Source organism: Leptopilina heterotoma, unplaced genomic scaffold (assembly GCF_015476425.1).
Source record: "Leptopilina heterotoma isolate Lh14 unplaced genomic scaffold, ASM1547642v1 Lhet_123, whole genome shotgun sequence".
Lineage (NCBI taxonomy): Eukaryota > Metazoa > Arthropoda > Insecta > Hymenoptera > Figitidae > Leptopilina > Leptopilina heterotoma.
In genome coordinates this window covers 1,183,770-1,199,241 of record NW_025110842.1, presented here as the reverse complement: position 1 = coordinate 1,199,241, position 15,472 = coordinate 1,183,770, and the positions used below count along the sequence as shown (strand labels likewise).

General features: G+C 24.1%; 1 protein-coding gene across 1 annotated transcript; it reads right to left on the bottom strand.

The window, feature by feature from the left end:
- Nucleotides 1-1,176: 1,176 nt before the first annotated feature.
- LOC122512626 (solute carrier family 35 member F6-like) lies at nt 1,177-8,283 on the bottom strand. Its single transcript, XM_043628557.1, has 7 exons — nt 7,997-8,283; nt 7,321-7,468; nt 4,484-4,834; nt 2,651-2,735; nt 2,359-2,517; nt 2,002-2,156; nt 1,177-1,562 (listed from the first exon to the last, which is right to left on the bottom strand). Exons 1-7 carry the CDS (start codon nt 8,071-8,073, stop codon nt 1,389-1,391), a joined length of 1,149 nt encoding a protein of 382 aa, XP_043484492.1. The 5' UTR covers nt 8,074-8,283; the 3' UTR covers nt 1,177-1,388.
- Nucleotides 8,284-15,472: the final 7,189 nt, after the last annotated feature.

Here is a 15,472-nt window from a genome sequence, read left to right as displayed (position 1 = left end):
ATATTTTTTTATTCTTTTTTCGAACAAATTTCGATTTTTTTTATTACTTTTTTTCGAACAGATTTTGAATTTTTTTAATTTTTGTTTTCGAACAAATTTTTAATCTTTTTATTATTTTTTCGAATTTATTTTGATTTTATTTTTTTTAAATCCATTTTTAATCTTTTTTTAAAATTAATTTTTATTGTTTTTTTATTATATGTTTTTAACCAATGGATTTAATTTGTCTATTTTTTAAAAATATATTTTTACCTTTTTCTTTTTATTATAGATTTTTCTTTAGAAGTGATTATTTTTTTTTAATTTTGAAAAAAGACTTAAACAATTTCGATGGACAAATTGTTTTGTTTATTATTTATAGACAAACAACAATTGACTGTTTTGATAATTTTATATTCGAATAAATTTTTTTTTTCTTTTTTCAATTAGATTTAAGTTTAATTTAAGTTCGCGAACAATATTTTGTTAAATTGTAAGTTTTATTACGATAGAATGTTATTATTGATAATAATTATAATAATAATATTTATAATTATAATAATAATTATTTATAATAATTAAAATAATAAAATTTATAATTATTATTATAATTAATTTATATATCAATATTATAATTATTTATTATACTCATAAATATAATAATTACATCTACAAATATAATAATTGTATTTTTAAAGCCAATGATTATAATTATAAATACAATTTGTATTTATAATTATAATTATTTTCGAATATTGTGTATATAAAATATAATTATACAAATATATAATTATATAAAGTGAAAATTTATATATATTATATACAAAAAAAAAGACACAGAATTCTCAGGTGTTAATCATAAGTTTTGTAAATAAGAGTTTTTTGAAATTATTAAAATATTTACATCTTTATTTTTGTAAAAATAAAGGTATAATAAATTTTTTTTACATATATATATAAAAATCGTCGTCTTCTATCATTTCTATTACATTATTTTTATAAGAAAAATAACGAAAAGAATTTTTATTTATAAGGAAAATAAAAATTTTCAACTTAAGTCAATTCAATTAAAAAAATTACAATTCGGAAAAAAAATTTTTTTTGTAAGAAAATTTTCTTACAAAAAAGAAATTACGTAGGTATTTATAAAAAAAATTGATTTTACAAATTATGTATATAATTCTAAGTAAAATTAGAATCACATTATTTTTTTGCGAAATTGTCTTCGCCGCAGGGGTAACATTATTTATATTTTTTTATTTTATATTGTATAAAAAAAAAATACATATATAAAATGGTCAAAAGTATTTTTTCGTTTGTAAAAAACTTATATAATTAGAGACAAAGAGAGAAGTAAAAAAAAAATAGTGGAAATATTGTCGAGAAATAAGGAAGTTACTTCTTTGTTCTTAAGGATTTTCCACATCGTCAGCGGCTGTGTTGACGATTTGTTCCTCGTCCGGTGATTGCGATCGTGTTCTTAATAAACGCGATAGACAACAGAGACATTTTCTCGTCAATTGCGGTATAATTACGTCATTATAGAGACACATTCCAATGATTAAAAATGCAAAACCAAAGAGCTGAAAAATAATTCAATTATTTTTTTTTTCTTAAAATAGTAAAAAGACTTTGTAAAAATTCAATTAATTTAATTCGATTTTAATAAAATTTCATAAAAGAAAATTTAGAATTCAATTTTTTTTTTTTAATTTTGAATAATATTTTTCGAAAAAATTCAATTATTTTCTAAAATTTTCATAAATTCTTCGAGACAATATTCAATTTTGTTAAAATTTGTTTGAAAGAATTCAATTATTTTCTAAAATTTTAATAAATTCTTCGTAACAATATTCAATTATTTTTATAAATAATAAAATTCTTTGAAGGAATTAAATTATTTCTAATAAAATTTCACGAAAAAATTCAATTATTTTTCTTAATTCGTTATAAAAATTTTCAAAAGAATTCAATTATTTAATTATTATTTAATTAAGTTAAGAAATAAAGAAAGAAAATTACCTGTAAATAGTGGAAAATTTGCCAGCCCAAAATAAGGGAAATTGCCCAAATCACGAGAGTTCGAACACTGTCCAAAATCATTCTTGTCGTTGCACTTAATTCCTTAGTGACGCTAATTCCAGCGAAATTGAAAAATGCGATGCTGAACATAATTCCTGAAAGTTTGTAATTTAAAATTTTAGATCGTCAATTTTAACATTTTCTTTTTTCCTTTTTCTTTGTCGAATGTTGAATTTTCTTTTTTTATCGAATATTGAATAGAAAGAATTTGAAAATGCAAAGATTCAATAATAATTTTTTGCTCCATGTGATAAAAGAAAGAAAGAAAGAAAGAAAGAAAGAAAGAAAGAAAATTACCAATTATTGCCATAAAGAGTCGGCCGTTATTGCTTATTTGAATCAAAGCATCGATAGAGTCTTCTAGTGTTCCTTGCGAATTGTCCGTAAAAGGCGGCGGTGCGTGAATATAATTAAGTGGAATCAGTGCCAGACAGATGCCGATGAATCCGAAAATTCCTAAAACAAAAGAAGAAAAAATTATTAATTATAGTAATTTTAGAAAAAAAAATTTCAGAAAAGAAAATTAAATAAAAAAGACTTGAAAAAAGAAAGAAAGAAAGTTAATAATAAACGAAAGGGAAAAAAATACCTTCCCAACCAACAGCTTGAAGGGCAGGAATATCTTTGCCAGCCACGTATTTCTCCTCGATTACCATTTGTGTCGCTGTTATTACCTAGAAGGAAATTCCCTCATTCAAAAATTAACTAATTATTCATTATTTTCAAAAAAATTTAAATTCCTTGCAAAGTTTCAATTTTCCGAAATAATAAAATTCCTCGGGAGAAATTCAATTATTTTCCGAAATAATAAAATTCCTCGGAAGAAATTCAATTATTTTCCGAAATAGTAAAATTCCTCGGAAAAAATTCAATTATTTTTCGAAAAAATAAAAATCTTCGGCAGAAATTAAATTATTTTTCGAAATAATAAAAATCTTCGGAAGAAATTCAATTATTTTTCGAAATAATAAAATTCCTCGCAGAAATTTCAATTACTTTACGAAATAATAAAATTCAATTCTTTTCCGAAATAATAAAATTTCTCGCAGAAGTTCAATTATTTTCCGAAATGATAAAATTCAATTATTTCCCGAAACAATAAAAATCTTTGGAAGAAATTCAATTATTGTTCGAAATAATAAAATTCAATTATTTTCTTAAATAATAAAATCCCTCAAAAGAAATTCAATTATTTTCCGAAATAATAAAATTCTAGGAAAGAAATTCAATAACTTTCCGAAATAATAAAATTTCTCGCAGAAAATTCAATTACTTTCCGAAATAATAAAATTCCTTGCAGAAAATTCATTTAATTTCCGAAATAATAAAATTCTTCGAAAGAGATTCAATTACTTTCCGAAATAATAAAATTCTTCGGAAGAGATTCAATTATTTCCCGAAACAATAAAAACCTTCGGAACAAATTCAATTATTGTCCGAAATAATAAAATTCAATTATTTTCTTAAATAATAAAATTTACCGCAGAAATTCAATTATTTTCCGAAACAATAAAAATCCTCGCAGAAAATTCAATTGTTTTACGAAATAATAAAATTCTTTTCCGAAATAATAAAATTTAATTATTTTCCGAAATAATAAAATTTCTCGCAGAAAATTCAATTACTTTCCGAAATAATAAAATTCATGGAAAGAAATTCAATTATTGTCTGAAATCATAAAATTCAATTATTTTCTTAAATAATAAAATTTTCCGCAGAAATTCAATTATTTTTCGAAACAATACAATTCTTGGAAAGAAATTCCATTTTTTTCGAAATAATAAAATCCCTTAAAAGAAATGCAATTATTTTCCGAAATAATAGTTCCTGGAAAGAAATTCAATTATTTTCCGAAATAATAAAAATTCTTGGAAATAAATTCAATTATTTCCCGAAACAATAAAAATCTTCGGAAGAAATTCAATTATTTTCCGAAATAATAAAATTCTTGGAAAGAAATTAAATTATTTTTCGAAATAATAAAATTTCTCGCAGAAAATTCAATTACTGTCCGAAATAATAAAATTCCTTGCAGAAAATTCATTTAATTTCCGAAATAATAAAATTCTTGGAAAGAAATTCAATTATTTTCCGAAATAATAAAATTCTTCGGAAGAGATTTAATTACTTTCCGAAATAATAAAATTCTTCGAAAGAGATTCAATTATTTCCCGAAACAATAAAAATCTTCGGAAGAAATTCAATTATTTTCCGAAATAATAAAATTCCTCGCAGAAAATTCAATTACTTTCCGAAATAATAAAATTCTTTCAAAGAAATTAAATTATTTTCCGATAATAATAAAATTCTTTGAAAGAAATGCAATTATTTTCTGAAAGAATAAAATTCCTCACAGAAATCAAATATTTTCTTTTTCTTTTTGGCGGTGAAATTAATTAGGAAAAAGAAAAGAAAAAAATACCTGAGCGCAAATAATAAGTAAATCGCCAGTAACAACAGAATTTGTTCCCTTCTGTTCACTCTTCATTGTGAGAAAATCAGTGAAACCAACGATAATTAAACCTAAAAGCACTAAAATTATTCCCGTCCATTTTTGTGTTCCCAATTTACGTTCAAGGAATGCAACGGACAGAATTCCAGTGAATATAATAACTGAGCCTCGGAGCATTTGAAAACTGCTTGCGTAGGTCATTGTCAATCCCACGTACATTATTGAAGTTCCAATTGTATCACAAAGTGCAGGGATTGCAAGAATCTTTGGATTAAAATCACGTGAGCCTTTTGTTAACGCATTCGTTTCAACAGAGCCATTCTGTAAATAGAGAGAGAGAGAAAAAATGAAAACAAATATTTATAAAATTAAAATTTTAATTTAATTTCATAGAATTTCAATTATTGTAATTTAAAGTTAATTAAATAGAATTTCAATTTAATTTAATAGACATTCAATTATTATAATTTAAATATATAAAACAAATAAATTGAGGGAAAAAATTCATTTAATTTCAAAAAGAATTCAATCATTTTCGTAATTAATAACATTCTTCGGAAGAATTCAATTATTTTTGTAAATAGTAAAAATCTAATTGTTTTCAATACAATTTTAAAAAAAAATTCACGATAAGATTCAATTATTTTCTAAAATAATTGAATTGAATAATTTTTCAATAAATTCTTGGAAACAATTTAATTATTTTTAAATAAATTGTAAAATTCTTGTCACGAATTCAATTATTTTTAAAAATTTCGATAAAACTCTTCTCAAAAAATCCAATTATTTTAAAAAAATTCGATAAAATTTTTCTAAAAACTTCAATTATTTTCATAAACAATAAAATTCTTTGAAAGGAATTCAATTATTTAAAAAATTTAAATAAAATTCTTTATAAAAATAAAATTTCCGTCAAAAATTAAATCATTTTTATAAATAAAAAATTCTTCTTAAGGGCATTTGAACCTTGATGACGTTACACGTTGTGCAAAGCATGGGTGACGTCATCAAGGTTCAAATGCCCTTAAAAATTAAATTATTCTCAAAATAATTACAATTAAATTTTAAGTAGAAAATTGAATTATTTTCAACAATTTTGACCAAATTCTTCGAAACAATTCAATTTTTTTTCAATTTCAATTATTTATATAAATAATAAAATTCTTTGCAAGAAATTCAATTATTTTTATATATAATAAAATTATTTGAAGGAATTCAATTATTTTCAACTCAATTTTAATAAAATTTCTGGAAAGAATTCAATTATTTTCATAAACTTAATGAAAATTCGTCACAAGAATTGAATTATTTTCACGAGATATAAAATTCTTCGAAAGAATTCAATTATTTTCAAAAATTTTGATACAATTTTACAAAAAAATTCCAATATTTTTATAAAGATTTTTAATTATTCAGGAAAATAATTGAATTTTGTTTCAAAACATAATTTTTTTGAAAAATTTTTTTCAAGAATTTAATTGTTTTAAATAAAAATTTTATCAATTTTTAAAAATTTTATCAATTTTTAAAGATTTTAATAGAATTCTTTGCAAGAATTTTGATAAAATTCTTCTAAAAAATTCAATTATTTACAAAAATAAATAATTAAATTTTTCAAAAAATTCAATTGTTTTCACTAAAAATTTAATTGAATTCCAAAGATTTTAATAAAATTCCTTAAAAAAATTCAATTATTTTCATAAATTATAAAATTCTTCGGAGAAATTCAATTATTTTTTAAATTTTTTATAAAATTTGTTGAAATAATTCAATTTTTTTAAAAGAATTCGATTATTTTGTTTAAGAATTAAATTGTTTCTAAAAATTAAATGATTTAAAAAACTATTATTAATAAAATTCTTTAAAAGAATTCAATTATTTAAAAAAATTTTCGACAAAATTCTTTCAAATAAATTCAATTATTTTCATAAATAATAAATTTTTTTTTAGTAATTGAATTATTAAAAAAATAATTTTATAACATTTTTTGTCACAATTAAAATTATTTTCATAAATTATAAAATTCTTCGTGAGGAATTCAATTATTTTATAAAATTTATTAAAATAATTCAATTATTTTCAAAATTTTTTATAAAATTCTTTAAAAGAATTCAATTATTTTCAAAAATTTTCTACAAAATTCTTCCAAAAAAAAATTTGAATTATTTTCATAAATAACTAAAATTGTTTTTAAAAATTGAATTATTTAAAAAAATTATTATAAAAAATTTGTCTCAAGAATTCAATTATTATTCGTAAATAATAAAATTCTTCTAATGAATTCGAATTATTCAATTATTTTCGATAGAATTTTAATAAAATTTATTAAAAGAATTCAATATTAGTTTTTAAAATTTTAATAAAATGCTTTGCAGAAATTCAATTATTTACTGAAAAATTCAATAAAATTCGTCGAAAAAATGTAATTTAAAAAAAATTTTTTTTTTGATAATTTCTTTATAAAAATTTAATTAATTTCAATTTTATTTCTTGAAATATTTTAATTATATTCGTAAATAATAATATTCTTTGCTAGAATGCAAGTCAACAAAATAGTTTTTTATTTTCAACATTCGAAATATTAAATTAGAATTTCTTTTTGTTAATATTATTTTTTGATTCTTAATTGTTAATTGTTAACGAATTTTTTTTTAATCTTCGAAATATTAAATTAAGAATTTTGTTGAAGTTTAAAATTCAAAATAAGTGCGAAAAGAAAAATTTAAGAAAAAAATGAGGATTCTGGCTATTTATTAAAAATATTACAAAAAAGAAAAATTTCCCTGTATTGGGAAAAATATTCTTACCGCCTGTCGATTATAGTAACAAAATGCGAGTTTAAATACTAATAAACACATCATTTCGCCGACAAACATAAAAGCCGACTGCATAAATGGATGTGTAAAGTGTCTGAGTTCTCCATCTTTTCCCTTCGACGTTAATTTATCTGCATATCTAATTGCAAAGAGAAAAACAAATTCAATTCAGTTCAACAATAATAATAATAATAATAAAGGAGGGACAGAGAGACAAAGATTTCCAATAATCTGTAAATTCTCGAACGATGACGAACGCTTTCAAATAAAAACAAAAAAAAAAGCAAAACATTATTTTTAAATGATAAAAACAACCAATAAATTAAAAAAAAGAAAAATAAGTAGAGTAAATATAAATTAATAGAAAATATTAAAAGAAAAAGAAGAAATAAAAAAAGTAAATTTTAACCATCATTTTTTTATGCCTTTTGTTTTGTAAATATATAAAATGATAATCAAATATATAAAACGTATAAAATAAAACTGTCTTTGTTTATTATTGGAAAAATGCCCGCACTTTTATTTTTAGATATAGAAAAATCTGCTATTAATTAAGAAATAATTTTATAAATTGAAACTAGAATTACTTTAAATTATTTTACTTATTTTTTTAAATATTAAAAAAAATTCTGTTCTATAATAAAAATAATAAGAAACTATTACTTACTTTACTGAGAGAGTATTGAAAGATCCTGTAATTACCATCAAAAGAGCGAGGACCTTTTGATAATGTGTCCAGGCCATTTTTTAAAATAAAAATAATATTTCAAGGAAAATCTATATCTACTAGAAAAGGAAAATTAATATAGAAAACGAGAAATAAAAACTCAGAACATTGGAATTTTGTTTTTTTTTTTTTGCACTACAGTAATGTGTGTTTTTCGTTTTTTGACAGATAGACACCACGAACAAATGTCATTTTTTTTACACACTCACAAGTCACTGACACAGGCTGGCAGCGAAAAATTCCTTTGTGTGTTGGTGAAAGTGGGTTAAGTTCCGTTCATACGCTTCGATAAAGGTGCATTCATTTATTTTCTGAATGACGAAATTCGGAATCGACGATTGTGAACGTGGCTTTAGTGAAGAATACGAAAACGAACTACAAACCCAACCCTGCCGTGACTCGAGCGACCCATCCTTACTTGGGAATTTTTTTTACTTTTTATTATTTATTACTATTTTATTATTCGTTTATTATAAGTAAAATAAAAGAGAAAAGTAATGAAATTAAAATCCTTAAAATATTCAGAGGGAAAACTAGAAGTAACTAAAAGTAAGATAAAAAAATATTAAAAGGTCCGGGGAAAAAATTGCAATAGGTTGGTGACAATGAACGTACTGCACAGTTGGTCACATTGTTCCTTCTTTCTGTTCCGTTCGCGTTCGTTCCTAAAATCGGAGATTTCCTGCTGTAAAAAACCAGTAAAAACATTTCAATCATTTCAATCAAGTGAAATTTTCAGTCTTTTTTCCATAATTATTTAGTTCGTTTCTATAAAATATAAAAATAAAGTGTTTCCTTTTTAGTCCGAAATTGTTGTTTTCTTAGCAAACAAAAATAATCGCGATGAGAGTTAAAGTACAAAAAAGTTCGATAAAAAAAGAGTCGTATATAGTTTTTGACAGTTTCTGCTACAAAGTTCTCGAGGATAAGAAGAAAATTTGTTTGATTAAAGAAAAATTGCCATAGGAGGGAAATGAAAGAAGGAAAAATCGACGATGGTAAAATGGCGGACGAACAAAAGGATTAACAAGTAGGTAATAATGTAATTCTCAATTTTTATTTTTTTTTTCGTTGTACAAGATAAAAACTTTTCGTTTTTCATGTCTCAACAATGTTTTATCGGTGAGTATACCTACAAATACGAAAATTGATTTTAATCGAAAATTGCTATTTATTATTTAATAATTGCAAATCTATTTATAGATAATTTTTCAAATAATTATATTATTAATTTTGATTATTTTTTTTTTATTGAAATATAAAATAGAAATAAATTTAATAATTCTGGCGCAAAAAAATATCAAAATTCTGCCTTCTCCCCCCTTTCCCCCCTTAAGAAGAAAATCATAAAATGCAGGGAGTTTAGAATTTTTCTAACCTAAAAAAAATGGCGAATCTAATTTTGTCATCGCGCATTTACCGAAAGAAAAAAAGTTTTTTTTCAGTTTAGTCAAAATTTTGATTCTTAAAATCAAAATTTAATTTAAAAATTGAACTCTACCGATATTTATACACGTTTTCTACTAAAATAAGGTTTGTGAATTTAAATCTGACACGAGGAAGAGAGAAAAATAATAATAAAAAATAGAAATTAAAATATTCTGGCGCAAATGGAACCAAATTCTGCCTCTTTTCCCCCTCCCCTCAAGGGAATTATTTTAACCTAAAAAAAGACAAAATAAAAAATTTCATTTCCGTTTTTTTTGCTATTTAACTATTTTGACACTCAAATTCAAACTTTTTTTATTTTTTCATCAAAAAAAAAAAAAAAAAAAAAAAAAAAATAAGTAAATATACTCAAAAGAAATTATTGTTATATCTACAAAACCGTAAATCAAAATTTTTATTCTTAAATTGAAAATTTTGATTTAAAAAAGTTAATTATTAAGTCAATCAAGATTATACTTCTTTTCTACTAAAATGAGGTTTGGGATTTCATATCTAGCATCAAAAAGAGTTAAAATTGATAAATTTATTTATATTAATAAAAAGTTAATTAATTAAATTCGGCAGAAATAAAGAGAACTATATTTTTTTGGACCTTTCTTGTATTTTAAAACAATTAAATGTTTCATGGTCTTTAAAGCCAATTCAAGACCTTTAAAATCCAAAAATCAAAATTTTGATTTTTTCAAAAAAAAAAATTTAATGAATAAACTTTATCGACATTGTACTTGTTTTATACTGAAATTAGGTCTACGATTTCAAATCTAACACAAGAAAGGGAGAAAAATAATAATTAAATTATTTAATTAATGAAATTCAGTAAAAATGAAGAAAACTAAATTTTTCTGACCTTTCTGGTATTTTAAAACAATTAAATATTTCATGCTCTTCAAAGTCAATTCAAGACCCTTAAAATCCAAAAATCAAAATTTTGATTTTTTCAAAAAAAAAAAATTATTGAATAAAACTTTATCGACATTATACTTGTTTTCTACTAAAATTAGGTCTACGATTTCAAATCTAACACAAGAAAGGGAGAAAAATAATAATTTTAATGAAATATTAACTTACTAAATGTAGTAAACATGAAATAAGCGAGTTTTTTTTACATTAAATCGAGTAAAATAAATTTTTTGGTACCTTAAATTTCCAAAACTCAAAAGTTTGTCTCTAAAATAGAAAAATTTTAACTTCTTTTTTTTAAAATAAAATTTTATCGACATTATACTCTTTTTCTACCAGAATTATCTCGGTGATTTCAAATTTTACGTCTAAAAGAACAAAAAAATGGAAATATTTTCAATCGCGCTCTATTTTTACGGTTTTTTTCACTTTTACTTTATGTTTACTTTCCAGGGACGTAAAAAAAATTAACGTTCCTGAAAAATTATTTTTTCTTCTTCGAAAAAACCCGCTGTATTTGCAATAAAAACTACCAGTTGTTTTAATTTTCAAATTGTATCTTTCTGAAATAGATTACTTGGATCTCTGGCGGTTTTGAACCCACCTGCGCCAGGTGATGACTGTTTGAAAAATTCTATTTTAAATATTAAATAAATATAGTCTATCTCAAAAGTATTAACAAAGTTAAAGTCGACAACGTTTATCAACGGAAAAAATTTAATGCATTCAAGTATTATTTTTAATATAATATTTAATATTGTAAAATAATTATTATCAAAATATAAACATCAATCTCTTTTTTCTAAATATTTTTTGTTGTCAATATTGGTGTCCTTTGAAGGACATTTTATAAAGTATCGGAGTTAATTAATTCAATTAGTATAATTAGTAAAAGAAACAAGCTCACTAGTGTCAATAAATTAATACTGTTGTGCATCGTTCCCAAAGTAAAAGAAACTTATAACAACATGAAATTGTTATTTGATTTGACGAATATCAACAACATTTCCTTCAAATCTAATGCACATTATAAACTTCATTCATTTTTGTCAAACTTTTTTTTAGTTCAGGCACTGTGTGCAAACTCAAATTGTAGTTTTCAAAATATCTTCAGTAAAAAAAGAAATTCTCAAAAATACATTTCAAGGTTATGAATCTAGTTTTTGTATGGTCGCCAATAACGAATCCAATGTCAGTTTTTAAAAATTCAAAATGGCGGATCTAATATGGCGGACGGGAAAATAAAAAATTATCGTATTGTCTTATAACTTGTTACCTGAAGGTTTTTAGGTTCTTTGTTTGCGAATCTAAAGTCAATTTTTAAGAATTGAAAACAGACGAACTCTTTCATTATTTTATTTTATACAATAGAATGTAAAAAACATTATATTTATTTTAAAATTAAATGCAAATTTAAGTCACTATTTTTTCCTAAATATTAATGATTATAAAGTATATTAAAATTATTTATTACTGATATTATTATTATTATAATCATCAATTTTTAAAATAAATGAAGAAAATTCAAAATTACGACAGTGTAAATTTGCCGATAATCTTGTTTTATATAATTGAAATTTGTTTTATACTGTTCTTTAATTTGGTCTAATATAGGTCCATGAAGTTTTAAACGTTTAAAAAACGAAAAATTTTAATTCTACCAGACCAATTTTTTTTTCACCCAGACTTAAAGGAAATGTATCAGGGAAGTCAGATGTATCATTGTTAACGTGTTTCGACTTCCGGAAGTCAGCCATCTTGGATTTATTACATTCCGTATATATCTCTTACATAGAGGTATACTAAATTATCGTTTAAACACCCGCCACCAATTTTTTTTTCCGCGAAATTTTTAAAGAATGTTTAGAAACACTCACTGAACAATTTCGAACAAATTTCAACTTCCGCAAGTCCGCCATCTTGGAAATAATAACCTCAAAAAATACTAAATCTGCGTTTATACACCCGCCACCAATTTTTTTTCAGCGAAACTTTGAGGGATTGTTAAGAATGGTTCACTGAACAATTTCCAACAAATTTCGACTTCCGGAAGTCCGCCATCTTGGAATTAATAACCTCAAAAAATACTAAACCTTCGTTTAAACACCCGCCACCAATTTTTTTTTCAGCGAAATTTTCAGAGAATGTTTAGAAACACTCACTGAACAATAACGAACAAATTTCGACTTCCGCAAGTCCGCCATTTTGGAAATAATAACCTCAAAAAATACTAAATCTTCGTTTAAACACCCGCCACCAATTTTTTTTTCAGCGAAATTTTCAGAGAATGTTTAGAAACACTCACTGAACAATTTCGAACAAATTTCGACTTCCGCAAGTCCGCCATCTTGGAATTAATAACCTCAAAAAATACTAAATCTTCGATTAAACACCCGCCACCAATTTTTTTTTTCCGCGAAATTTTTAAAAAATGTTTAGAAACACTTACTGAACAATTTCGAATAAATTTCGACTTCCGCAAGTCCGCCATCTTGGAATTAATAACCTCAAAAAATACTAAATCGGCGTTTATACACCCGCCACCAATTTTTTTCCGCGAAATTTTTAAAGAATGTTTAGAAATACTCACTGAAGAATTACGAAGAAATTTCGACTTCCGCAAGTCCGCCATCTTGGAATTAATAACCTCAAAAAATACTAAATCCTCGTTTAAACACCCGCCACCAATTTTTTTCCGCGAAATTTTTAAAGAATGTTTAGAAATACTCACTGAAGAATTACGAAGAAATTTCGACTTCCGCAAGTCCGCCATCTTGGAATTAGTAACCTCAAAAATACTAAATCCTCGTTTAAACACCCGCCACCAACTTTTTTTTCGGCGAAATTTTTATAGAATGTTTAGGTCAGATCCCCAAACAACTACGAACAAATTTCGACTTCCGCAAGTCCGCCATCTTGGAATTAATAACTTCAAAAAATACTAAATCTGCGTTTATACACCCGCCACCAATTTTTTTTCGGCGAAATGTTCAGAGAATGTTTAGAAACACTCACTGAACAATTACGAACAAATTTCGACTTCCGCAAGTCCGCTATAGAAATTACGAAGGGTATAACAATAATTATAATAATAATAATAATTATAATAACAACGGATATAGATACCAACAAAATGGAAGGTACTAATTGTATTTAGTTCAAAGAGATTACTTTTACTTTGTAAAAAACATAAAAACTAAAACTTTTATAATAAAAACGTTAAAATAAATTTTTCTGACAATTTTTAGACTTTCTCCTTGACTGTAAAGAATATTCTAATTCACTCTGAAAATTATTAGATACTTAAAAAATGTTCTATTACATTTACTTACGAATTTCTTTAATTGTAAAATTATTTGAAAACATGTACAACTTTTTTTATAAATAAATATTTAATGATTATTATTTTTCATAGGAATTAGGATTTTCAAGAATTTCAAAAACAAATTTTTTGTAATTCAATTACTAATGAAACTATATTATTATAAAACATGAAAAAATCGATCACTATGAGTTGAAGACTCGAAGTATATAATAATTTTATATAATAATTTTATATTAGTTCGTAAACAAGTTGCAAATCGATTCGTATTGATGCAAAGAATAAGATTTTAGAAACAAATGAGTAAGATTTTCTTATACGGCAACATAATTTTGCGTAAAGAACTCATTTTTTGATAAAAATGCGAATTTTTCAGCTTTAATTATGATTAACTCAGTAAATTCTCATACTATTTATACTTTGTATAGACTAGTCGATTCGCCTTGATGCAAAGAATAAGATTTTATTATATATTAATTTCAATAACCAGCTTAAACAAAAATTAAAAAAAAAATTTTTTTTCAGAATTTTAAAAGTCTATCAATACATTTCGAGATATTTTTCTGATAAATATACCTGGTAAATTTTAGCCAAATTCGTTAAAACCTCTTCGAGCTATCGTGTACACAAAAATCGGGATCCACACACACACACACATTAATAGATCCCGACAATTGTTCAGGGTCTTATATAACATAGTTCTATCTAGCAGAAAATTTGTTGAAAGGATTTTTAAAAACTTTGTAAATTAAACGACTGCAAAGCTTCCTCACGAGGAAGCAAAAATTAATTATTTAAAAAGAAATTATTGCCAGAAACAGCAAAAGTTGACAGTTTTTTATAAGAATTCGTGGAAACTGCATAGTTAATTAAAGTGAGTGTTTCTAAACATTCTCTCAAAATTTGGCTGAAAAAAAAATTGGTGGCGGGTGTTTAAACGAAGATTTAGTATTTTTTGAGATTATTATTTCCAAGATGGCGGACTTGCGGAAGTCGAAATTTGTTCGAAATTGTTCAGTGAGTGTTTCTAAACATTCTTTAAAAATTTCGCGGAAAAAAAAATTGGTGGCGGGTGTATAAACGCAGATTTAGTATTTTTTGAGGTTATTATTTCCAAGATGGCGGACTTGCGGAAGTCGAAATTTGTTCGAATATGTTCAGTGAGTGTTTCTAAACATTCTTTAAAAATTTCGCGGAAAAAAAAATTGGTGGCGGGTGTTTAAACGAAGATTTAGTATTTTTTGAGGTTATTATTTCCAAGATGGCGGACTTGCAGAAGTTGAAATTTGTTCGTAATTGTTCAGTGAGTGTTTCTAAACATTCTCTGAAAATTTCGCCGAAAAAAAAGTTGGTGGCGGGTGTTTAAACGAAGATTTAGTATTTTTTGAGGTTATTAATTCCAAGATGGCGGACTTGCGGAAGTCGAAATTTGTTCGTAGTTGTTCAGTGAGTGTTTCTAAACATTCTCTGAAAATTTCGCCGAAAAAAAAGTTGGTGGCGGGTGTTTAAACGAGGATTTAGTATTTTTGAGGTTACTAATTCCAAGATGGCGGACTTGCGGAAGTCGAAATTTGTTCGTTATTGTTCAGTGAGTGTTTCTAAACATTCTCTGAAAATTTCGCTGAAAAAAAAATTGGTGGCGGGTGTTTAAACGAAGGTTTAGTATTTTTTGAGGTTATTAATTCTAAGATGGCGGACTTCCGGAAGTCGAAATTTGTTGGAAATTGTTCAGTGAACCATTCTTA

Bases quoted from the DNA above. Each gene is read 5' to 3' on its own strand.
- LOC122512626 (XM_043628557.1), bottom strand. From the start codon at position 8,073: ATGGCCTGGACACATTATCAAAAGGTCCTCGCTCTTTTGATGGTAATT. The intron at 2,736-4,483 runs GTATTTTTTTCT...ATTTCCTTCTAG, and splicing joins TACTTATTATTTGCGCTCAG to GTAATAACAGCGACACAAAT. The intron at 2,157-2,358 runs GTAATTTTCTTT...ACAAACTTTCAG, and splicing joins ACTCTTTATGGCAATAATTG to GAATTATGTTCAGCATCGCA.